The following is a 25929-nucleotide window of genomic DNA, read 5'->3' on the forward strand; positions in this document are numbered from 1 at the left end:
CAACTGACTGCTGGGTGTCTTGAAAATGAATCCCTAGCTCGGTATCAAGGTTGGGTTCTGAGGTGGCCTATTGATTAAAGATTTGTCCTTCTCAAGTGCCTTTGCGCGAGTCACCACACCAGCTTCAGGGGTGTTGATCTGTAGCTAACTATCCACTCTGACTCATTACTATTCTTTTTACTAGTTTTCTTATTCTTACTGTGGTTTTATCGTGCCACATGTATTTTCAGCTCAGTAAAATTGTATGTTTTCCATTTATCACCAGCAGGTGGCAACAAAAGTTAATATTCAAGTCCAGCCCATAGGCCCAACAGCAGTGGGGTTTCCTAGCAGGACAAAAAAAAAGTTGCTCCTCAACACACAGGGGGCATCTGTAATCTAACAGAGTTAACCTTGTACATCTAGATTTGAGAGCTGTTTTAATTTGTGAGTTATGTGGCCTGTGAATCTATTTTTGCATGTCCAGCCAGTATGGTGTTTTTATATTTAGTTTGCGCTGTTTAAATAGTAAGCCTCTGGTCATGTTGTGTTACTAGAAACTAAATCAGTAAATCGACTAAGGTGGTAGCTGGTGTCTATGCAGAGTCTAGTACATGGAAGAAACACTAATGGTTAAATTTCTGCTGCTTTTTTTGCAGCTACAGTGGAAACAGCTGACCAGCAAGTAGCCAACTCTCTGCTCTGGCACACTTGGGACAAAACAAGTGACTGAAACTAGAATCAGTCAAATCACCAAATCAGTCAGTGTCTGTAAAACTTCCCAGGCAATACGCTTGAAATCACAAAGTGAATCTAAACCTCAATTTGGTATCAACTTGTACTTTAAACAAGGATGTGAGAGCTCAGCTTACCCAGCATTTCATTTCATGGAGCAGTTTTCCCAAATTTTTAAGGTGACAATAAGCTTTATGACATAAATTGATGGTACAAGTGTTAAAATAATGCAGGTTGGGTTTTTTTTGTTGTTGTTTGTTTGTTTTTGTTTTTTTGTTTTAGAAAAATGTGTACATGTATGTATGTAGATACTTTTTTACACACACACACACATATATACAGATAGATATAGATAGATATAAAGCAGTATCTATATCTATCTATATATATATATATCTATATGTATATATATATATATATGTATGTGTGTGTGTATAGCTATATATCACTATCTATATATGAATCTATATATATGTATGTATGTATCTATCTATCTATATTATATATATATATATATATATATATATATATATATATATATATATATATATATATATATATATATATATATATATATATATATATACTGCTATAATGGGGAGGACAAAAAATTAAAAACACCTGTCAATATAATGTAGTCCAGTACAAGACCTCTGCAAACTACAACCTCAATAATAAACATATAATTAAATTGGCACATTCTCCACAATGTCAACAAAAAATGATTATAAACTTTCCTTAACATAGAATTTATGGCAGAGCTGTTGCACTGAGCTGCATTAGATTGTACAGATGGACCTGATAAAGTGCCCACTGAGTGTGTATATATATGTATACTTTCTTTGTATACATATGGTTGTCTCACGATAATCATCTACCGGTTCTAAAACTGGGGTCCAGGGGATCAGCGGGGGTCCTGAAGCCACTTCGGAGGGTTGTCAGCATAATGAGGAATATTTTCCACTAGATTTTGTTACTATACAAAAGAAAATACATTTTACAAAACAGTTTACAAAAATACAATTTATTTAACTATGTTCAAGTGAGACCAGTTTAACTCAAAATATTTTCTCCTATCAGGGTCCCTAGAGTGAAAAAAAGAATCAAGCTGATGATAATGAAAATCAGCTTGGGGGTATGAATAAAGCATAAAAAGGTTTCTTTTTTTAACCTGCCACTACATCCCTGAGTCTGACCCCTCAGTCAGCGCTGAGTGGCGACCGACCCCCTCCCCGACGTCCGCGCAGTATCGCGAGAAGAGACCGAATGCCCCCTGAACGCGAACACACCGTGAGCTGCTCTGTGTGTGCGTGCGTGTGTGTGTATATATGTGTGTGCCTGTGCATGTGTGTGTATGTGTAGGACGGCTCTGCGTGGGGGTGTTCGCCTGATGTCATTTGGAAGAAAGAGGGGCTGTGCTAGCGGTGGGCATACGGAGGTGGAAGCACAACAATAACGCTCTCGTTTCCCGTCCAGAATGGCTCTGGTCGCGCCGCACCGTGACTGAAACACACACACCACAGCCCTGCTTTGTGGTTTCCTCCCCGCGGTCCGGAGAGAGGAGCTCGTCGGCTAACGGACTTCGTACAGATGCTATTCCAGCGGAGACGGGGGCATGAATAAGCAAGAGGGGGAGGATGGGTTCTCGTTTTCCTGACGGGTAACGCTAGACCTTCCCTCGCCGAAAACAAGGATACCGCGAAGTGAGGGAACTTACTTGTTTATTTATCTCCTCCGTGGTGTGGCATTGTTCTTGAAATGCTAGCGCAGCCGGGGTCTCGGGCGTCGCGCAGCCTCTGGGCCGCAGCTCGGCACACTGAGTCCGGATTTGGGAAATAGCTAGCAAGCTATCCGCTAGCCGCAGTTACCCAATGCTGCTGCTGCCGCCGCTGCTGCTTCACGGATCCAAACGACAACACAAGCGGCTGGAGTCCTGGGCCCTGGCGTTCAGCGAGCTAATGCCTCATCGGAGGGATAATCGAGGGGGAAACAAGCTGGCTTTTTGAGATGTGATGCTTTGGACGTTGACGCTTTGCCCTGTTTTGTGTAACGGAAGGCTTCCCTGCCATCGCCACGAAAGACCAAATTGCTGCAATGTGTGGACAAAATGCACGGCGGAGCCACAACGGCAGGCTCCCAGTGAAGGGGGCGAGGTAGACTGACAACAACCAGCCCATATCGGTCCCACCTTTTCACAGTTTGGGGGGTGGGGTGGTGGTGGTGGTGGTGGGGGTCACATTTGGACCACCACGCCAAATTTTCCCTCGTCATTCACCCACTACACACCAAAGCTTAAGCTGGCGATATGGATAAACTGACGATAATTTCAGGATGCCTATTTCTGGCAGCAGATATCTTTGCAATAGCCAGTATCGCAAACCCAGATTGGATCAACACTGGTGAATCAGCAGGTAATTTTTATCAGGCCGTGATTAACATTGTCAACTTCTTTTGTGTCTCACCCTTTGCTTTATCTGTTTTGATTATCTCTGCCACTGCCTCTATACTGCCCCTGCATCCCGGCAACATTTGCTGTAGCCTCTCAGATAATCTACAGCACATAACAAAGATTTATCCTTTTGTTCAGAGGGTTTCATCTGCAGCAGCATCTTTTGTCCACTACAGCATGCTACTCTCTGCTTCAAATACATTTCCAGACTGGCACACCAAGACCATTAAATTTTAAATATGTATATAATTTTGACATTTTTAATTTTTGATCAGTCTTGTGGATGTGCTGCTTAAGCCAACCCGTGTTTTTTTTCATAACTGATGAGTCTATTCAGTTAAGTTATGCTACCATGGGAAAAAAGTGAGCACATTTGAACAATTTAACACATCACCCTGTGGTCCATGGTCAGTCAAATTGGGGGATGACAGAGAAACTGTGGCCGCTGTAGGAGGCCTGGTTGTTGTGTGTGGCTTCTTAACCGGTTTTCACAAACGTACACATTGACTGTCCTCTGTTTTTTTTGTGTCAGTTCTCAAAACACATCCACGCTATTGATAGACAGCTGCTCCTCTTTGTTCCCTCCGCAGAATGACAGCTTAGTAACTGGGTCAGGGTGGGTTCATCCACCATTGCATGGCCAGTCTGTATTAGCTCTACAGAATAAGCACTCTGGACAAATGTAATAATAGGATGCAAATTAAATGGAGACATGATCCACTATGCATTCCACTTGCCTATTCGGAGAGCAAGTAATGTCCCGGCTTGTTGTTTGTTCACCAAGCTATGATTACTTCCCTGAGTTTTGTCTCAGGTCACACTTTAGTGTTAGTTTACCACAGGCAAAACATTTCCAGCAGGGTAACATCTTGCTAATACCACCAGTTCTGCAAGTTTTAATCCTACCCAGTTTATTACTTCTGGTTTAAAAATAATGCTTTATTTTAACACCATTATTTTTTTTTTTTTTTTTGCTGGTGTTTGCTCTTGTTCTAAGAGTTGTAAAGCTACCTACCCCCATCTCTTCATCGCTGTTCTCACTAACTCCCCCCAGCTTCTACAGCACACTGGTGATTTGTAGTGGGTTTCTTGGATGGTTTTATGACACATGGAGGCGATACTCACATTTTAACACAGCCCCCTCTTCTGCACAGTTTTTGTCATCATGTTGAAAATTTACCAGCCACTGTTTTAGGGTTTACAACATCACACTCATTTTGCTTTTATGAGAGGTGTTACCATGTATTTGTTAACTTTATTATGAAGCAAGTCCTCCGCAGAGTTGTAAACGTCCAGTTTGGATAGTAGGTTATAGCCTCTATTTCTGTCTTGACATGGCATGAGTAGCTTTAGTTAATCAGTGTGTGTTGTATTTTTAAATCATACTGTTATAATAATGGGACAGTCTAAGTTGTCCTCATTATAGATCTGTGCTTAGACCAGAATTTCAGCATCATTCGTACTTTAAATGCCAAACCCATTAGCGTTTGTTTATGTCACAGCACTGACAGAGATTTTTTTTTTTTTTTTTTACATGCAGTATTTAGTCAAATCAGTTTGAGCAATGATCTTCACTTGCTCTCATCAGGTTGTTCAGATTTGATAAGATGGAGTCTGAGTCTGCTTTCTCACCAGGACTGTGCTGACATAACCTGGCAGAGCCCTTGACGCAAGACTGCAACAAAGTCATATCTCCAGTCGCTGACCCCAGATTTCCGCTGTTGTTGTTGTGATATCAGAATAAATTCTAAACTGCGCTCGCTGTTTGATAACTTGTATTTTTAGGGAACTCTGCGTGGTATCTTTGTACTCAAGAGTGTGTGGAGAAACAGACATTTTCCCCTGGGCAGATAGCAATGATGAAAGCCAACTTTGCACATAAAAGCTTTCATGTGTGGCTTTTCCCCCCTGGTGGTTTTGGTCAAAAGATTTGATCTAGACATTTTTGTGTTAGCTGATCAAACCAGGAGTATGTTAACAAACTTAAACCCATGCAAAAAATCATTCAGCACTGATTGCTTTATCTTGTAATTGCTCACACTAATTGGGAACGGAGGAAATCTTCAAGTCAGCATTTGGCATACAAAAGGCTTTGGTGTGGGAACTCTGGTCAAGGCCAAGCTCTTCCGGATATTGAATACTTCAGGCAGCTTCAAATAGAAGTAGCGGTACTGTCATTCAACACAAAAGGCAGAATGTGGAAACCTGACATTGTCCTCACTTCAGTGTGACATCCCCAGGCAATAAAAGCTCACTTGATTTCCTGCTGGGGCCTCAACACAAAGACTTCAACACAAATGATTTCCCTCCTGCAGATATTCTGTGTCATCACAGTGGATGTCATTCTTTAGAGCCTGAATGACCTAGCCTCCAAAAACACTTTGTATGCATGCGCACCCTCTTTATAAATGCAAAACTGCATCCAGGTATAGGTACACACAAGCCCTTTCAGCATGCCGCTGTATCAAAGGCCAGTGGTGATGGCAGTGTTCCTGCTGTCTTTGCGTGGGAGTGAAAACCTGTAATTTCTACTTCAGTGATATCTCTTGTCTAACACTGAAGGTGACTGATCCCCTAAGCAATCATAGACAAGTGTCCTTGACATCTCAGTGTTTAGCCTCCCCGCTTTTACCTCTGGCTGTGCTTCTCATCTGGATGAAGGCATCGGCCGTAGATTTTGACAGACATTCTCACAGCAGAACAATTATGAGACCATTCTCTGTCGAGGGAGGAGATATTCACTCCTGCACTCACAGTTCCAGCATTGCATTACTGCGAGATTGCTTTGCAAAGAGTTTGATTGTATGGAGCAGGCTGTTGAATGAGGGTGTTGTAAAGGAGGAACACAAAGTGATAATCATGACGGGTCAGAAAAGTGAAGAATGCAAGCAAGACAGAGACAGAAAACAGAAGCTCCACAGAGCCTAAAGTGTTTTCTCACTCTGCCTCTTCTCTCCTATCACCTGTGTTTGTGTACAACATTGTTTGCCTGGGATTATTGTTCTAGACATGAATGGCAAAGTCAGTCGTGATGGGTCAATTCAAAAATCAATTGTTCATTTGAATGGTGCTTTAAGATGAATGAATTGAATCAGAGCACAGATGTAACAAATTGAAATTTCAGATTGGCTGCAGTTGGGCTGTGCTCTGTAGAGCTGTAAGCAGGCAGACACGCTTGTAAACACCAAGTAACCATTCAGTACAGACACACTTGCTATTTGCCTATCTTGGCAATGACTTTAGTGCTGGCTGATTACTCTTAAAGGAGTCTGAATTGACCAGAGCTGCAACAAACGCACAAACATCCTTGGTCATTCATTCATTGTCTTTGCGTGACACCCGAACAACGCAGTGCTTCATGGTAAAAACACATTTGCATGTTTGGTTGTTAGACTAGGAGTTGCTGGCTCAGTTGCTGAATCGACCTATTACTCACAGACTGACAAACCAGTTGCTATGTCAGACTGAATGAACGAAACACTACGGGCTGGAGTCACACATTTGATAATTTCACTCTTTAGCTTTTGTTTGGTTAGCGCCACCTGTTGGTCAGTAGACACAGTACAAATGGTGGTTTGTTCCTTCGCTCGGTCAGCAGTTCATTAAATTACTCAATTTAGTGCATTAAGTGCATTAAGTTAGCAATAGCTGCAGAATCTACCAGACCATATCCTGCCGGTGTGTGTTGTGTTTGCACAACTGTAAATTAGTCCAAAGTCATGGTAGTAGACAGAGGCTGTCGAATATATTGTTATTTGAGATTTGACATTATCAAGCCCGATCTTACTTGGAAAGAGCACATCACTCTAAGTTCATTTAACATCTAATTTGACTGTTGTCTATTTGACTTCTGCTTTTGAGGTTATGCTTAATTAATCTGTGTCAGACTGCAGGGCAGTTGCCTTGGTTTTTGCATGGAGAGGGGGGTATGTAGTACTCATTTCACTTAGTTCAGTACTGTCACAGTCTGAAAAAGCCTAAAGTATTAGGCTATTAACTCTCACATGGATGGAAAATTCACAGTTTTGGTTACAGCAGAAAGTAGTTTTCAGATTAACATAACTGCAATTTAACGTTGGATCTTAAATGCAACCTACAGCTGGAAACAGCTTGTAGAATTACATTGGGGGAGACAGCTAACAAGTGTACCTGTATTACTTGATTGTTCTGACATGACAGCACTAAATAGATTCAGGAGGGAGCAGATGTGCACAAAGATGTTTTTGAGACGTCATCTTGAAAAGTCAAGTTAAATTGTTCTTTTGAGAGAGACAGAATTTAACTAATACTTTGCCCTTTGTTGTATTTTTATCACTGGTTTAATTTCATTACCTATTGCCAAATAATAAATGGATCTTAACTGATATGCAAAATGTAATGTGGTCTGTAAGTCAGGCACCTATCAGAAAGATTTTAACTCTAACATGCAAATCAATGTTTCCTCTGTGTTCACACAGCCGTGGTTCACCACGACAGTAAGAACATTACCACCACAGCTAGTTTAAATGTGAAATTAACAGAACGTTATAATCTTCCTCGGTTTGCCTTGTCAAGCACAAACAAACATAACAGAAGCAAGTCCTCAGACAAGTTTTGGTGCCATTACCTGCCCCAAACTAGGAGGCAAATGTACTGCTCTTAAGCTTGATCGATTCAATGTCATTGATTGATTATGTATTTGCTTCTCTGTGCAGCATATTATTTAGTACATTTAGCAATATCCAACAGGCCAAAATGAACAGACTTTTGTCTTTTGGTTATTTTTATATCAAACTAACCATTCAGTTTTGTAAAATGCATGATTCCTTGGCTGTTTTTCTCATCTTGAGCCTAGTTGTACTCTCACTTGATGGAAAGCACTTGAGCGTTCAGTTGGAAGCGGCCTGTGACCAGTGAGCACTTCTGTATTGTGCAGCCCACTTCAGATGCGGTGTTCTGCATCTCTGAAAGAACCACATACCCTACAAGATTGTATTCAACTTCGCCAGACATCAGCTGTGAAAACACCTTAATGGCAGAGGTTCTTACCAGAAAACATTGCACATTTTAGCAAATAAATGGAATAGTTTCTTTTTTCAGAATATCATCATCTTTGCATGGCTGTTCCTATCAGGCATTCCTGTTTCTGAGCCATATACACGCTTATTAGTTTGTGAAGAACCACATATTTCCAGTGCAGGCTTTCTTCTGTTTGTGTGGAGAAGTTCTGTTAGTATAGAGACAGTTTCTGGTTTGGATGCACAAATAAAGGAGTGCTCAGCTGTTGAGACACATTTTGCTGATTTAGTGTACATTGTTCACCTTCTAAAATTCAATTTGGACCGAAGTTTGCATATGCTGCCTGCCCCAAAGTTAGAAACAACACAGCCAAGACTGCAATCTGTGATATAATTCATTAACACTGTGGAGCATATGCATTGCCTATTAATTTGACACTGACTGTGGACACGGTGACAGAACGCAAACTCAAATATTGTGAGTTCACAATACTTTTATTCCTGGAAATTAACACACAAATTTCTGTAACTACAAAGTCAGCTTCACAATGCTTTGTCAACATTGCAGCTCCAGAAATATGTGGTGGCATCAAAGATTAGAGTTCACTGAGTCTTTAAGTTTTGGACATGCATTAATTTATCTTATGAAAAGCAGAAAGCAAAATGCGGTATATGGTGGGTACATCTGTAATATATTTCATGTCTTCTAAACTGCAGGCAAGCTTGTATGCATTACGTTACTTTTACTGTGTGAGTTATTTTGAGGGAAATGTTGCTGAGTCGGTTTATTGAAAATGCGAATGTTTACACGATTATGTGAGCGAAGGATGTTGTCATATGTATATTTGTACTCGCACCTCGCTCTACTTGGAGCTGTGTGCAAGAGTAGAAAGTATACAGCTGTGGTTCAGTGCCCCTACAGTGTAAGTGGGTGCTGTAAAAGCCTGTAGCAGCAGAAGCAGAGACTGTTGACTGCTTTCGCTCGCCTGTTTGCCGCCCACCACAGTTCAGAGGCCTGTTTGACTCATCCCCCCAGCGCTCGCAAACAGCAGCACCCCCTATGCTCCACTAATGACAGCATCACCATGCTGAAGATGAGCCGACACAGCCCTCATTTCCTCTCATTTAGACTGAGACATGGTGGAAGGACTATTTTCATCATGGCGAGTACAGAGAGGACAGCAGAGTAATAGGACATGAAGGGAACATTTAAGTGAATGGCGACACAAGATGGAGAATGGGCCTATTGTTTCTGTGTGTGACATTAATTTGTATCCATAAGCTAAAATGCTGGAAGCAGTGGTTTGGTGGTTCTTCCTTCACCCCCTTACACACCAGCCTGCAATAGGGTGGAAATGAGGCATTGGTCCATCGCTCATACTTTTCATTTTCTGCCCTTGGTTAATTGAACCACGTGTATAGCTGTGCAGAGCCAGCTCAAAGTGTGTGCGCGAGTTGCATTTCTCTGATGTTGATACGTGCATGATAAATATTGTTGTGCAAGTGGGTGTGTACGTTCCTTATGGCTACTTTAAAGCGTGTATGATGGTGGTGTGAATGCACTCGGTTGTTTACTTGTGTGTTGACCAGGCTGTGTGCCATGGCGTGCCTGCCTGTTGTAAGGCAGGAATTCCACTGAGAGCTAGTGAAGCAGTGGGAGACTGAAGGATCCAAGGGAAATGGTCGTAAAACAGTGCCATTAACCGCAGCTATCAAACCTTGCCTAATGTTCTCCTGTTCCCAGCACCGGTCCCTGCTTTCTTCACCTCCCTCACCTCCCCTCCACAAATGCGTTCAAGGTTACTCAGGAATATGTGGGGGACTTCTAAAATAGGCCATATCAAGTAAGCCCCCATGAGCCATTCAAGTGCCATTTTAGTCGGGCGAGCCTTGACCTCCATTTTTCTTTTCTGCTGTTATTGGATAAGACTTCTATACAAAGAGAATTGAATTGCCATAGCAATAAGGCTGAGGATTAGGCAATAAATGTTGAGATAGAGAATATCCATTCAGTTATGCCTTGTTTGCAATAAAATAAGCAGGCAGTAAGGGCAGCGCTCCTGTGTTGAGTCCAGAGGCCTTCGGTTCTCTTTAGCTCTAGATGTGGCTTGCGTGAACTCTTAAGGCGGTGTTTTTGAGCCTCTGTCATTGTTTGTGATTTGGGAAGGGTTGAGCTCATGTTTGGTTGTTATTCTAAGTGCTGTGCTTTCACTGGGTGTTATAAAGGGGACAGGATTTCCTCTGGACAGGCTGCAGGACTTTGTAGCTGTGGGATGGGGGCAGGCCCACCCCACGCCCACAGGGTGTGACACTCGATAAGGAGTTCAGACCACCTTGTTCACAATAGGGCTAAATGGTTTGGTTGCAGCACCATATGTCCATTCCTTTAATGTATGTAGGTTGCAGCAGAAGAGTAAAAATGTCAAACAGAAACTGTCTTGTGTGGTTGTCTCATGCACATGTCCACCCACTCTGCTAAGCCACTCGACTGGTGAACTTTTATGTTCTCGCCCACGTGAGCTTGCCTTGTCAATGAATGGGTTCTTTTGTGGTCAATGAAATGAGTGCTTACTATTGGCCCAATCAATAATTTTTTTCAGGCTATGGCTCAATTGAATAGAGGAAATGATTCCCTCATGCTTCTCTGAAGGCATATTATAACATCAAACCCTGGGTTTTCAATTTTATTTGACCATATACGCTGCATTTCTTGCTACTTGCACATAGATGTGCATGTAGCGTGATAGTATTTATTTATTTATTCAACTGGGGAAGGGTTGGTCATTGTTTTTCCACATGCAGGGGGTGTCCTGGAGAAGCAGGGAGTTGCAAGACAGTTCACACCTGCCATACAAATGACTGATGCGACACTGTTCTGCTTACTCAGGTAGAAACTCCCCTGTGGAGACATACACTAATTGAATGGCGTCCCTCCAGAGTGACTCCACCACCAGAGCGTGTTTCTACTCCCAGTGCTGGCCTTCATGCTTCATCCCTGGCAGAACTCTGCTCGTGACTCAGCCTGTGGCGAAAATCCATTACTTTCACAGTCTGATCAGCGATGGGCAGTTAACGTAGGATGTCTGATTCCACCATGTTTCATGATAGCAGATGTACACATGCACCGAGTCCAAGATCCAAGCTCAAACTCTGCATCTCTGCAACAGAGGACAGAAGGGGAGAGATTATAACAATGAGAGGTGGTGGTGGTTGGGTTTGGAAGATCCCAGAGGACTGCTTGTGATTTTTTCCCCCCAATTTTTTTCTGACATATGGAGCCATAGCACAGATGCATATTTCTGTGATGTAATTGTGATTTCTGTCTGGCTGTCCTTCATAATGAACATAAATTTGGGATACACCCTGGTGTCACACGTGTATGCAACTGATGCTCTCTCACTCTAGCTCACTCAAGCATCTCTCTCTCTCTCTCTCTCTCTCTCTCTTTCTCTCTCTCTCTCTCTCTCTCTCTCTTTCTTTCTCTGTCTTTCTCTCTCTCGCTCACACTCTCTCAAAAATGCCAGCCTCTCAAGTAATTGGGCCCACAAGGAAGGAGAGAGGAGCCCCTCACAGGCACTGAATCAATGACAGATTAAAGGAGCCTCTCTCTATCTTTCCCCACTCCTCCTTCTCCATCTCTGCCTTTTTCTTTGGCGCTTTGGTGTCAGCTGAGCTGCCACGCTTGAGTCCTCCCCTCCTCAGGCCTTGTGAGTGATTGAGGCGCAAATTTCTCGCCACTTCACCGTTTCTCTTGACTCTAAGGCCCTCGGTCCCTCTTGCTTGAATTGTTCTTCTTCGTTGTCTTCCTCAGTCTTTTTCCAGCAGGTTTGGCCCGCTTTCTCTCTCAGAGATGTAGTCTGGTAAGGCTGCTGTTCCTGCTTGTGGGATCAAGTGATTGTCTGTGTCACATACAGGCCTCTGTCTTGGAAGTATACTCAGGATTCAGGGCTTTTTGGTTGCTTTTCCATAGTTAGTTTGTATGCCTACTGGGGCATAGATACACCGTGTATATAGCACTGCTGCACATGTTCTTTCTTTTTTAATCTTTCTGTTTTATGGGACAGTTTTTCAGGAGATACACTGCTGATCCTGCTTTGTATACTATTTGTTTATTAGCTGTATTGTCGTATAGATCAACGGTTATTTTTAAATGCCAGTTCCAAATTTCTGTTTTTTACATTTGTACAGATGAATTATACAGTCTTCTTCATCAAAATCATCTCTGTCTCTGTCTCTAGGTGCCCTAACAGTTGGGCTAGTCCGGCAATGCCAGACTATCCACGGGCGAGACCGGACCTGTATCCCACCACGGCTTCCCCCGGAATGGGTCACCACGCTTTTCTTCATCATCATGGGCATCATCTCCCTCACAGTCACCTGCGGACTGCTGGTGGCATCGCACTGGCGTCGCGAAGCCACCAAATACGCCCGCTGGATTGCCTTTACCGGCAGTAAGTGACCAATATCAGTCAGGCCACTTAAATCCCCCTTAAATTGTTTAGTATAGTGTAACTAGATTTGCCACCTACATATTCCCCTAAAGCCTGCCTCTTTCACTCCATCATGACACAGTCTCTGACACTTTGTGCCAGGGAAGTATTTTCATTTTCAAGCAGCTGTACCCAGTCTCTAGAGGGGAGGAAATAATGAGTAGAGGAGGTGGGAGATGAGGGGGGTGCTTTGTGAAGATATTAGCTTTAGCCCAGTTGTGCACAATGTTTCAGTGGCACTGCTAATTAAGATATGTAGAAGATGGGTGTGAGCACTCTTCGGTGTGTGCCTTTTTGCTTTAAAGATGTGAGGCTAGGCTCAGTGTTTCTGTGTTTGTGTTGCTGGGAGTGACGTGAGATCCTAGGTGTGGGTGTGTGTTTGTGTTTGCTTGCGTATGCACATTTGAGGGCATCTTTTGCACGGTTGACAATTCCCCTCACTCCCTGAAGCTTATTGATCGAGTGATGCAGCTCTTGTGGCACCCAAGTGGGTGGCATGTGTGCCAATGTTTCTCTCTCTCTTTGCCTTGAACATTTTCCTCTTTTTCAAACTGTACAGACACATTTCCACTTCTCAGTAATAACTCACCATCCATCTCGTGCACTGTGACGGTGCTGGTTTCATAAGGCTGTGTGGGAGGGTGTAGTTTGATTGGTTGGTTAGTTAAGGGACTAGACAGCCTCCAGCACACACGTGCACACACACACACACAGACACCCACAGATGGAGAAGGCTAGATGGGGTAGTGATGTAGCCTATGAAGCCATGCAACTCGTTATGGCTGTCTGAAAGGCGGCTGCATTTTTCATCACAATGGGTCTGCTTTGTTCTCTAGAGGAAGGCTTGCCCACAGTTTTGAACAAGCACCCATTGCTTTTCCCAAGCTTTTCCTGTCAGGCCAAACGCAGATTCACAATTAGGTTTTGTAACTCTTTCTAATCGCTTGCAAATAGCTGGTGAATCACTGTGCCACAGAAATCCAAGCCCCCTAAAAACTGTCTGTTTGTTAAGCTCAAATCTGTCATAAGCTAAATTGGAAGGCATTTAGTCATTGTTTAACGATCACACTCAAAGACAAGTAAGAAAGTTGCCATGGCAACAGGGAGCAATCGTCACCCTTGTCCCCTGTTATAGTTCTCTTGGCCATATTAGACATGTAATATATTATTAAAAGTGATTTTTTTCCTCTTTTCAACTGTTTCACTGTAGGAAGCAGGATAAAGATTGTCATTCTGAATAGCAACAAGTGAGGAGTGGCAGTGAGGCTTGGGGGAAGAAAAACCTGAGAATGAAAGATGGGGACAGAGCGAGAACATCACCTTGTTCTGCTTTAGGATCCCCATTAGCTGACGCCTTCACGACTGCTGGTCTTCCTGGGATCCACTTGTAACCCAAGAGCTTGCTTCTGGCAGAGGAGGAGAGGGAGAGTAAAGAGCAAAGAAAGGGATGAAGCCAGGGAATTTATTTTCCCCTGACATTGCTGAAGTCTAGCTGCGATGCTGAACACTGCACCTCTCTGGGCTGATGTGCAGTGGCTTGTAATAAGGGGCTGTCGTTCGGGCGTGGGGAGAGGGTAAGATGTTGAGTGAGGAAGCAAGAGCGGTGGCTTTTATAAGACGATGGGGTAAGGAAGGAGAGCTGAGTGAATAATCATGTTTATAGAGGTCAAGAGCTGAAAGTGTTGTAGGTGAGAGATGGATGCCAATATAAAGACAGAAATGGAAAGAGAAAGAAAGAACACAGAGAGCTCGGTGATGGTAGAAAAGAGACATGGGTGGGTCACTCAGGGCAAACAGGTGATGAAGGTTGGGAGAGGGTGGGCAGTCTGTACCAGGATTCGTAACTGGCCTTTGGCCACCAGCACCTGAATGGGCAGCTTTGTATGACCAGCACAGGCTCACCTCTGTCCCCTGTACATTGCACACAGCAGTACCTCTGCAGTCCCCTGCACACCGCCACAGGCCGAACTCAGCACACCTTCAGTGGTGAAGATCAGCATGCACTCAACCAAGCCACAATGTTGATTTAAGATAAGATGACTTTAAAGATCCCCATGGGGAAATTGGGTTGTTGCTGCAGCAAATAGTAATGGGATATACCTACAAAAAATGAATAAAAATAGAAACATGGAGTCTTGCAAATGGGGTTATATAAAGGTACGCAGCTCATCATTTCAACACCAGACCGTGTTATGTAAAATAAATGAATGAAAAGTAAAGAGGGAACACTATAGAATACAGTGTTATTAAGCCAAATTACCACAGTAATTACTATGAATTAGTGGTTATTTCATCAGCTTGGCCACTGACCAATAGCAGGTGAACAAGACATCGTACTTGATCAGTTGAAGCACATGTTTAAAACAGTGGGCCACGAGGTACACTCTGACCATTAATGCACCGGCAAAGCTGGCCAGAAAGCTGAGCCATGGATTTCTGGCTCCACTTAGCTTACCTTTCCCAGCATCCTTCTGCCATAATGGCTGCTGGCCACTGTGTTTCTGCCACCACTACCCCCCTCCTGTAGATAAACACATGGCCAGAGCAACGAGCAGGGAAGGGGACAGACATAAATATTAGCCTGGTCTGTCTTGTGAGGCAGGTTAGCCAGAGACAGCACTCGCTTTGGTAGCTGACAGACTGGAGACATTTAGCCTGTTTCGACTTGCAAGAACCGGCACAACATGGATCAAATTAGCCATTCAAGGATTGCTTTGGAACATTTCTTTCAGCAGCTAAACAGGTTACAGCCACACCAATGGAAATTCTTAATTTTACGTCATAATAATCTGTTGTGAGTGTTTACACATCACCCAAGGCAGACTGTTTTCCCCCGCTCTGTCTCTATCAGAAAACATAGGTGAGCAGTGCAGCAGCCTGTTCAAAATCTGATTACCTTGTGTCATCTTTCTCACCTGCTAGCATACATAAACCCTGACTACTCACTGGTTTAGTGGTTTGGTAACCCATTTATTGGGTGATTTGTTCAGGTCAGGCTGTTGTAATCACAGTTTGTCAATACAGTTGAAAATTGATGTCTCTGGGGTGAATTTGAAATATTATTGTCTGTCAGATTGCCGCCCACAAACTTCTCTCTGACATCTCTGCAAGGCACCAGCCTGGAGGGAATCATGCGTTTAGCTGTGTTTATCTGTGTTTCTGTATCTGTCTGCAGCTACATACGACTGGGCCTACCAGCTTAGTATTTTTTGTGGTTACAAATGTGTCTTCCTGTCTGAGATTCAAAAGTTAACGTATGTACCACGACAGGTTATTTGGTGTTTTCACTTCCACATCTCTGGTCTTTTGTAAGTCTTCCTGTCCAGATTTACACACTGAGATGAGGCAGTTGTGGTTTGTAGTGATTCAGACAAACATAACAGCACTGTGTTTGTTCACTTGAAAACATTAAGTGATGTCAGCCAGCTGCTGAAATGCCTGTGGTGGTTGACTTATCATTTATAGTGGCGTGATAATGTACTCCGCACTTTGTCAGTGAGTCTAGAGCAGTGTTTTCCAAACTTTTTCATGCTGGGACCCACATACAGGGTTGTTTCTCAATAAGACCCACAAAATATTTTGAGAAATGCAATAAAGTTGTCAAAAATCCCTTCCCTCTTCCACTTAATCAGAATACTTAAGATGCCTTTTTTAGTTTTCAAGATTTCACAGCTGAACTGGAGTGAAAGATTACAGCCAAAAAAACAAATTTGGGGGCCTTCAAACCATCTGGTCCTGCAAAACTATAATCAGTAGTCATCATATTCATCAGTGTGGTGTGTTTTTGTTTTTGGAGCATGATCCTTATTGATTTTAGCCTGTATCTGCTCTTAAACATTTTCATTTCATTGTAAATCTCTGGTCTAAGCTTGCCTTTACATAGTCTTGATATAACCAAAATAATTGTGTCGAACTTTTTTACTACCACAAACATCAACCAAGCTCACTTTAAAGGGCTGTCACGCTGCACCTCATGCTGTGTTATAGTAGTTCTGCAGGATAGCAAGCTGTTGAGTATTCAAAATATGTAGCGTGCAATAAATAACACAACAGGGCACATCACTGGTACATAAACAAATTTCCTTCACCTCCACCGCTGCCGCTGTGTAACAGCAATCCAGGAAGAAACCCTGCGCTAAAAGAAGGGCAGCATGTGGGGAGCGGTGTTGGTGGACTGTGTAGCTCAGTGCTGAGGGAAAAAATAGACATGCCAGTTTTTCTTAATGATGCTTTGGCCAGGTAGGTCTAATTTAACTTTCAACCAGTTGTGATTAGAAAATAAGTCAAACAGTTGAGCAGCCTTTTAGACTTTTTTTAAAACTGAAAAAATGTGTGTGCTCTGTGAATAAAACTAGGAGCCATTATTAATGAGATTTGATGGTCTGTTCCACTTCAAAATTAGAGTAGCTGTGGAGCGGTAATGAAGCACTTTTCACACTGAGGTTTATTATAGTGGAAAGTCAGCTGTGTGTTACAGTAGTGGATGTGGAGCTGGACTAGAAGTTTCCCATAATATCCTCAAAGGAAATGGAAGACAAAGGATGTCGTCCTAGTTAGCGCTGACTTCATTATCCGCACACAGAAGGTAACACGCTGGACTGAGCTACACGACAAGGCTCCGTAATGACTTCAGTCCTCACCTCAGCTTCGCTCTGCACATGCTGGGGAACTCGACATGCCGCGTGTCAGGTTTTACGTCACGATGTGCTGACTATTCTGGAGCACTTAGCCTGTAATGACTCCCGGTGTGTGTTAACACACTAGGCTAATTGATCCCTATGGGGATGTTACTGTCCTCAGGCTCCATATCACCACAGTTTGTGAAAACTTTTTTTTTTCCCACTTGTGCTAATGATCTTTTTCCTTGTTCACACCAGCACAGTGCAAAAAATCATAACCATGTCTATCGAAGTTGATTCATAATTTTTCCCTGAGGAAAAAAATAATGTTTCGTGGTTTTCTCAAGCTATTAACGAACATAGGCTGTTACTGGTAAAGTTCATTTCAGCGTGGTAGTGCCAGTAGAGACCGTCTAAGCCTCTGCCACTCTCTTCCCTCTGAAGACTGAATTAAATGTATTCCAATGCCGACACAGCTCAAATGTAACATCTGTGCATTTGGCCCTAATGTAATAAACACAAAGTAGGAAAAGGGTTGTAGTTCAGCAATAGCCTATTTTGGGATTATAACAGTTTCTCTCTTATGGATTAAGATTGAAGAAAGATCTAAGTGTTATAATCACTCAGAGCTGACAAAGAGAGCTTACTTTAGGATTTGCTGCATTCAAGTGCTGGTGGAAATACTGTAATTATGATTTGAGCACACATGAATGAGTCACATGGACACTGGCTCACCCCAAAATAATTGTTGTCTTCATGCTGCAGTTCATTTTTACAGATACAGAACAAGGACAGATTCTATTTATACTCATTTCAGTTTATTAGTAGCGTGTATGTAGACTACGAGCGTACACAAAGGAGTTTTTGTGTGTTCAATTCTGAATCATCAAGCCAAGCCAGATATTTATATGCAGACTTGGGCTCACAAATGCGTAATCTTAAAGGCTTGTACTGGTGTCAGTTTCAAGCTAGTAAAAAAATACTCAGGTATCAGACCTGAGCATTGAAGTAAAAAAAATGTAAAAATCAAATTGCTGGTGCTATGCATACATTTGAACTGATATTTGTTCCTTCCTCAGAGCAAATATCAAGTGCGAGACCTTTTGAATACTGATCGTGACAGTCTCTTTTGTAATAAAAGGGAAGTAAAAATGCTGGAAACACAAGGCTACAGAAATGCCTAAAAATTGTTTCTGTATTGTCTGTTAACTCAGAACACAATCAGAAATGTTCTGTTTTTCACTGAAATTGGAAATTAAAACAAAAAAAAACCTAATAATTCTAACATGAAATTAAAACAAGAGTTAATTAAAGCATGGAGGTTTATCGTCCACACAGATTCATTCTAACAGCTGATGAGATCTGTGCCTAAACAGATTTTTCATCAAACAGTTGATAAACCACTTTTGCCTTTTTAAACAGCACCCTTGCATTCTTAGTGCTTGCTGTGGAGTCAGCTGGGCGTCACAGCTGATTTTCTGATACACAATTTACTCTGTTTTTAGCGATATAACAGACTATAAATCTGAATGAGAACAAAAAAACTTCAGCCATATTGCGATTTTGATAATACTTCTACTAGTAATTGTTAAGCCCTACTATAAAACTGTAATAATAGCATTCTGTCAACCAAAATATTAGTGTAACCAAGTCACTTTCCGGTGTACCAGCAGATACACCTCAGTCCGCGACAAATGTCTGTAGGGTGTTTATGCATGTGTGTTAGGTCGTGTATGTATGTGTGTGTGTGTGTGTGTGTGTGTGTGTGTGTGTGTGTGTGTGTGTGTGTGTGGTCCATTGCGTATGCACATTGTAGGTGTTGTCTCTTGGTGTGAGCACCTGCAGGCCCGTACCTCTTCACTCTCACTGTACTTATCTAACTCACTTTATTGTGCTTTTTTCCCCACAAGCACTCTCTGCAGTTTTCTTTACACTGTTTTAAAAAAATAATAAAATAAAGGCATTTTCCCAACTTAGGTAAGCATCAACTGGATTCAGTTATTAGCATTTGGCTCTGTGTAACATGTTTCATTTAAACACATGCTGGTTATCTGCGATTGAAATGTTAGTAGCAATATAATGGAGGAACAACTTGATGCATCACACGCTGATGTACCATTGCAAGCACCCAGGTCATTCATTTAATATTGCATTCACAGAATATTGATTATTTTCAAGAGATTAGTTTTGCAGAAAAGTGCCACCCATCAAACCAGCCGACCGAACGTGGTGACAAAAGTACCAGCTTTGCTTCTCCCACAGTGGAATCAGATGAATCGGATGTTGTAAATCAAATCTTGTATAGTCTAGGAAAACGGTTACAGCCATATTAGTTTGTGCACCTGCTCTTCTTGTCTCCTCTTCTATTAAAGGCATTGCAGGGAATAACAAAGAGCGTTCTTCTTCTGTCCTTTCTGCAGTTTAGAAGAAGACGTACTGCCAATTTTGTTTTGGCTCGGCTATTCAAATTCCTTGCTTGGCTTCCTTCTAATTTGGAACATCTTTTATAATCTATGCAAAATTAAAACTGTTTTGAAATTAAATATTGAAAGTGAACAGTCACTATGCTATTTAACATTGTTTTTTTAATCAAAAGTGCATGGAATGATTGAACCTGTTGTATGGCAAAATAATGGCAAAAATGACTTTTATTGTTGCCAGTGAGTGATACGCCATGACACTGATCAGCAGGGTTTTCAGCAGGTATATTTTGCATAATTGCTCCTTTAAAATCATCTGAAAGGCACCACTGTTTATTGTTAATGGACTCATAAAAATTGAATTTGATCAGCTGTTCAAGTGGAGTGGGTGCGTGGGCAACCTCCTGTACCTTACCTAGAGAGAAACTGAGTTGGGGTCAAGGTCTTTCAGTGTAACTTTGAATCTGATCTTTTATTTCTTTCTTAAACCTTTTTCCTACATTTTTTTTTCAAGTCGTCTGTGTTTTCAGTCAGTCAGGTTTGGTTTGCATGAAGAATGTGGAAACACACGAAAATCATCTTCTTAACGTGCGTGATATTACAGTGAACTAACATTTTCTCTCCTGCTCCTCTCCCCCCAGTGATCCTGTTTTGCATGGCAGCGCTCATCTTCCCCATAGGCTTCTATATCAACGAGGTGGGGGGCCAGCCATACAAGTTGCCCAACAACACAGTGGTCGGCTCCTCGTATGTGCTCTTCGTCCTCTCCATCTTCTTCACCATAGTGGGACTGCTGTTTGCGGGGAAAGTTTGCCTCCCAGGCTGAGGACTCGACCACACCTGCCTCTGGACTGAGACAAGAGGCTTTGAAAAATTTACGGAATTTACAAAAAACACACAACGACTGAAAGAACAAACACAAACACTCTGGTCAGGAGTCTGACCCAGGGAAGTCTCTGATTATCTGTCCGTCTGCAACAAGGGACCGCAGCACCACGGAGTACCTAACCATTAAATGATATGAATAAACCAACAAAATACTAAGGGGGATACAGGCACAATGGGGTGGAGTGTGAGGGCGGTGCAGCCGAGGCTGTCGAAGCACCCTGCCGCTGTTTTTTCGAAACACGGTCGTCTTCTGTTGTTGTTGCACTTTCGGAGCGCGAGGCGGGACAGCAGGCAGCCGTGCAGAGGCAGCGAGCAGGGGAGGAAGAACAGGGGGTATCACTATGATACCGAGCAACAGCCGTGCTCAGTATGCCGCTGTCACGGCAACCACAGCCACAATGTTGGCGCACATTTCTGAGGACCACTACAACCACTCCTCAACTTGACTCCTGACCTCCTGCCCACCCCACCGCCCTCAGCACACATCCAGCACCCGCAGCCCCCTCTACACATCTCCCCAGTGAGAAAACGTTGCCGTCACTACCACTCATGTTGCTATTTTTGGCTTCTCTTAGCTATTTCAGTTGTGTGTTTTTCTGTTGTTGTACATTTTGTGTTCTTTTTTCACCCTCAACCCCCAACCTTTCCACTGAAATTGTTTGAGTGTTATTGAGGTTCGCTGAACCTTTGAGGGTAAGGGGGGGTTTTCTGCCAGTTCGTCTCTAGAACAGGGTATTTTCCTGCCTGACACATAGGAGGGCCCCAGGTGTCTGGTTGGGGAGAGCAGCTGCGATCCCACCTGTCTGGGCCAGCAGACAGGCTGCTGCGGCACAGAGGAAAGGGTGCAGGTGTGCTGCCTCTTGTCTCCAACCAGCCCCAACTCGCGAACAGGTAACTAGGAGAGGAGCGAAAGATGAAGGCAAGGGCAGAGAGGGACTCCCAGGGCCTTGAGTGTGGACCCAAGCAGGACCGGGAGTAAGGCATCTTAAAGGAGAATGCTACTCAATCTTACATAATGTTATCTATACAGTCTAGGACAGCACAATAAGTATTACAAGAAGTATTAGTTAACATAAACAGCAGTCTTGCTAAGCTAAAACACTTTGACTGATCTTTGAGGTCACACTGATGTGCATCCTTTGCCAATGAATAGAAGACTGTGAACTTGCAGAATATTCATCTGAACATAAACACAACCCAATAAACTCAAATAAGCTTGATATTGTAGCTCTCATAGTGTAGATTAGCCACAGTGACCGGTCCCTTCTTTTTCAAGCAGCTGCATATCGCTGTGATGTTACACTTTTGGGATCAGGATGAACTCTTCTGTTATTACTAGCTATAGCAGACAGTGTTGGATTTTTTCCAAATAGAAACGTTTCTTAAGGTGTTAGAATAACATAACTGCATTTTGACGCTACAAATTTGGTGGTATTCTCCTTTAAAACTGGTCCTACAGGAGGGGAAATAAGGGAGCCAAGAGCATTTTTGTCTTGTTTTGTATAACAGTAGAGGCACCGGGACTGCAGGTCAGATCCATGCATGGGGCTGTGCCTCAGTGTGCTGCTCTTGAGGCCCGTGAATGTAACAAACACACACACACACACACACACACACACACGCTTGTACAGCCACCATACTGCCCTGTACTGTATAGATAGAAACACACATACACACACACTCTCACATATAGGCTTGTACTGTACAGGTTTACACACACATACACATTCGGGGAGCATAAAAACCTACTGAAACTCAGATTTCCCCTAGACGGAGTGTGTGTTGAAGCAGTCACGGGCTCAATCGCTAAGTCTTAGAGAGGTCTTTGTATTTTTGTTTCCTGCTCAGCTTTTCTTACTCTTGGTCTGATGTATACTGCTAACTATAGATTCTGCAGTGCCCTGTCTTGGTTGATTCAGTATTGTGCCATGACCTGTTTTTGTTTAATAATGTATAGACACAAAAGGCGGGATTTCTGTATTAGGAAGCACTGTGCATTCAACAGTTAAGGTTAACAGAAATAGAAGCACCACAAATGTATAAAAAAAGAGAACTTCTTACCTCATTGTTTTTGTTTCTGCTATTATTTTCTAATGGTGGCAATGTGTGCCCTCTAATTTGTCTCTTGCCTTGATCAGATGTCTACACATAAAGCCTATGATCATAGGAAATTATTTATCACTGAATAAAAAGAGAAAAAAGATGGGTGTGTGTGACTTTGACACAGTCAGTCTGTATGATTTCCTCTACCTATTTAAGGGTATATGTAGTATTTCTAAACTAGCGGAACAAGCCAAATCTGTAGTCTAGATACAGGTAGACAGAAATATTTATGAATTTAATCAAATGGCAGATAAAGGCTACTGCTTAACACAAACTGTTTCCATAGGATCGCAGCTATCAGTGGCTCCGCTTTGACTGTTCAAATTAAGATTAGGTTAATTTCTAGTTAGCTACTACTAGCCTGTACATCAACATAGATTATCTGTGGGGTTTGGCCCAAATTGTCTTCCCGGCTTACTTGATGAATTCTGAAAAGCATTTGGAAACACAAACCTACTGTGATTCAAGGGCAGTCACCCAAGATGCATTAGTGTAAGGGCTACCAGAGCACATCTGTTAGATGCCAGGCAGCTTGACAGATAGCCTCGCTGACAGCAAAACCTCCTGTGCTTTGAGTATTGATAGGCAATCTCGCTAACGTTTCCTGTGGACATTTGAAAACAATGTTTTTCCACATTGTTAACTCACTGATCAGTGACCTTCAGTCCCATTTTTTGAAGAGTAATGTCATCATAGGATAATTAATTACAGCTGCAAGTACAAATTTTACTGCGGGTTACATACTGCTCATAGTATTAAGCTCACATGAATCCCCACCCTTTAATTTTGGGAAACATCAGAGATTTTACACACTCGGAAAAGAGAATTATTACTTTTTGAATTTGCCTCATGAACAATTGTGCGGAGGACATGCAGTGGGTGCACCTGTTATTTTCATTTTGCTAGGTTGTCATAGTGATTAGATTTGTTCGTCATTCATCATTACATTCCCCATGGCAGCTTTTCACCGCTGTTGGATCAAAACCTGGTGTCTTCCGAAAGCTTTGAATTAGCATTTATGGGCCATATGGTTGTGAAATTGTCTCTACGTGCAAATCCTCAGCTTAAGGGAAAAGGAAATACATGAAAGTCGTTAAAATTTGAGTTGTCTCCCCAGCGGTAGCGGTAAATTGGTTTATGGATTCCTCTGTTTAACATATCAACATATAGAGAAGGTAGTTTAATTTGTGACTTTCTTCAGTATGGATGCACCAGAACCATATAATGTGGGTAAAGTTGAATCTCAGGATACCTTGGTAAGAAAAAAAAAAAAAAAAGTGTTCTTCTCATGTCTTGTACAAGTAAGCCTTTGGAAAACAGAGACCTGGGGGGCAGTGTTCAGCTCTCTGGTGTCTCCCACACAATAAAATCCACTACAAATGAGTCGTTTTTTTTTTATTCATGTTTGGTTTGTCATGTGTTCAGCAGGATGAGCCTGTTGCATTTACGTGTCAGCTTCCCACCATCAGCGTGCGACCCAGATAAGACGGCGCTCTTACTCTCAAAACTGCCCCTCCATTAGCTTCTCAATGACCTGCCGCCTGGCTCTTGAGCACAAATGGTTGCACATTTAGGTTTTGGAGGGGTCAGCGCGACTCGACCGGGCGGATCACATCTGTCAAAATGCGATCTGCTCTCCAAAGACAGCTGTGGGCGTTTTGCAGAACCATTGTGCTGCTTCCTATCCCATTCTACAATAAACAGTGCTACAGGAAAAAATGCTCTTACTATGCAAGACTGCACGGCTAATGAATATTTGATCTCAGCTGTAATATAAACCAAGGCCTCTCTCTCTCTCTCTCTCTCTCACACACACACACACACACTTCTGTGAAGCAAAGACTGTGCTTGTTACATGGACTTTGCAGCTTGCCTTCCATATGTATTTTTCTCACACTGATAGTAGTACTGTATTACATTCAGTATTGTAAGCCCATGCCTTTATTGGCAGACCGAGCTCAACACAAATCATGCTTTTTTGTGGAAATGTTGAGGATATCGGTACTCAACCGTAGATTTCCATGAGTAATCCCATTAAATTTGTGTTCCTACACAATCCCTCTTTGTCATCACATTAAATGCCCTCCTAATGTTTTGTTAACTGCCGTGCATTGTCCTGATGAGCAGCCGCGGTCAATTTCTCATTCACCTCAGCCTCTTCAATAGCTGGTCTTTGTTTTTTTCATTTTTTTGTCTTGCATTAATTCCTCTCATTGCTTTCTACAGCCTCCGAACCGGTACACTACTTTGCATTTTGACCTCTTTTGGTGTGTGTGCGAGTACATTCAAGGGACGAGTTGTAAAGTTAGCCAGGAAGATCCACAGATGAGGATGCTCGACTTGATTTAGTCCGGCCTCCTTGAGGGTCGGCAGATGCTTAATAGTGAGATATTGGAGGACTGATCAACACTGACAGCTCCCAGAGCAGCTCTTTCAGTCCAGATGGAGGAGACTTTCCTCTAGTCCAAACAGCTTGGTTATGACTAACCAACCAGCCCAATTGCCACCTTTTTTTTTCTTCAGCTCCACTAAATATGACTGAGGAGAGAGAGAGAGAGAGAGAGAGAGAGAGCGCCCCCGGCATGGAGGCTCTATTTGGCTTTTAAAGGTAAAGCAAAGAAAAGAGAAGTAGTTTCACTGCTGATTAGCCCTTAAGAAACAAATTTGTTCCACGGTACAGTTATCGTCTCTGTATGTAAATTCAGGCCCAGCTGCAAGCCTGAGTGGTGTTAGCAGCATGCGGAGGAAATTGGCCAAAGAGGTAGTTTAGGATTGATCACTGAGTCAATAGTCAGAGCTAAGTTAGGCTTAATTAACAGAGTCATCACTTTGAGCAGAAAACCCAGCACTGCAGTGCATCATGATGGATTAATGTGCTACAATTCGCTGAAATTTCCCGTGAAAATATTACAGTTCCTGCTGGGAGCACATTCTGTGTCATGGGGACAATATCAGTAAGCAATGAGTCTCAAAAAAAGAAAATGTGCCAATGAAAAAGTCTGCCATCTGTTGAACTGTGTAGCCCAACTTGGATTGCTGAGCTGATTAAAGCCATATCTGTCTCGCGTTTCATATGGTTTCATTACACACACAACACCGTCCTGATGGAGGTGCAGGCCTCCTCGCTCTCGTCGTTTTGTTTTCACATGCTCAGACACAAAGAGGACGCCCTCAAAGGAAAATCAAATTTTAAAAAAAAAAAAAAAGAAAAAGAAAAAGAAAAAGTGGACAGCTGGTTTCACTCACATT

At 42.6% G+C, this 25929-nt stretch overlaps 1 protein-coding gene across 1 annotated transcript; it reads left to right on the forward strand.

Annotated features, from left to right (window-relative positions):
• Positions 1–2018: 2018 nt before the first annotated feature.
• mosmoa (modulator of smoothened a) lies at positions 2019–24063 on the forward strand. Its single transcript, XM_030058601.1, has 3 exons — positions 2019–3125; positions 12399–12611; positions 20331–24063. The coding sequence occupies exons 1-3, from the start codon at positions 3020–3022 to the stop codon at positions 20513–20515; spliced, it is 504 nt and encodes a 167-aa protein (XP_029914461.1). The 5' UTR covers positions 2019–3019; the 3' UTR covers positions 20516–24063.
• Positions 24064–25929: the final 1866 nt, after the last annotated feature.

Source organism: Myripristis murdjan, chromosome 8, assembly GCF_902150065.1.
Source record: "Myripristis murdjan chromosome 8, fMyrMur1.1, whole genome shotgun sequence".
Lineage (NCBI taxonomy): Eukaryota > Metazoa > Chordata > Actinopteri > Holocentriformes > Holocentridae > Myripristis > Myripristis murdjan.

What these genes read in the sequence shown, in the direction of transcription:
- mosmoa (XM_030058601.1), top strand. Translation starts at nt 3,020, where the DNA reads ATGGATAAACTGACGATAATTTCAGGATGCCTATTTCTGGCAGCAGAT. An exon ending in CAACACTGGTGAATCAGCAG is followed by an intron (nt 3,126 to 12,398) that starts GTAATTTTTATC and finishes CTCTGTCTCTAG; the next exon opens with GTGCCCTAACAGTTGGGCTA. An exon ending in CTGGATTGCCTTTACCGGCA is followed by an intron (nt 12,612 to 20,330) that starts GTAAGTGACCAA and finishes CTCTCCCCCCAG; the next exon opens with TGATCCTGTTTTGCATGGCA.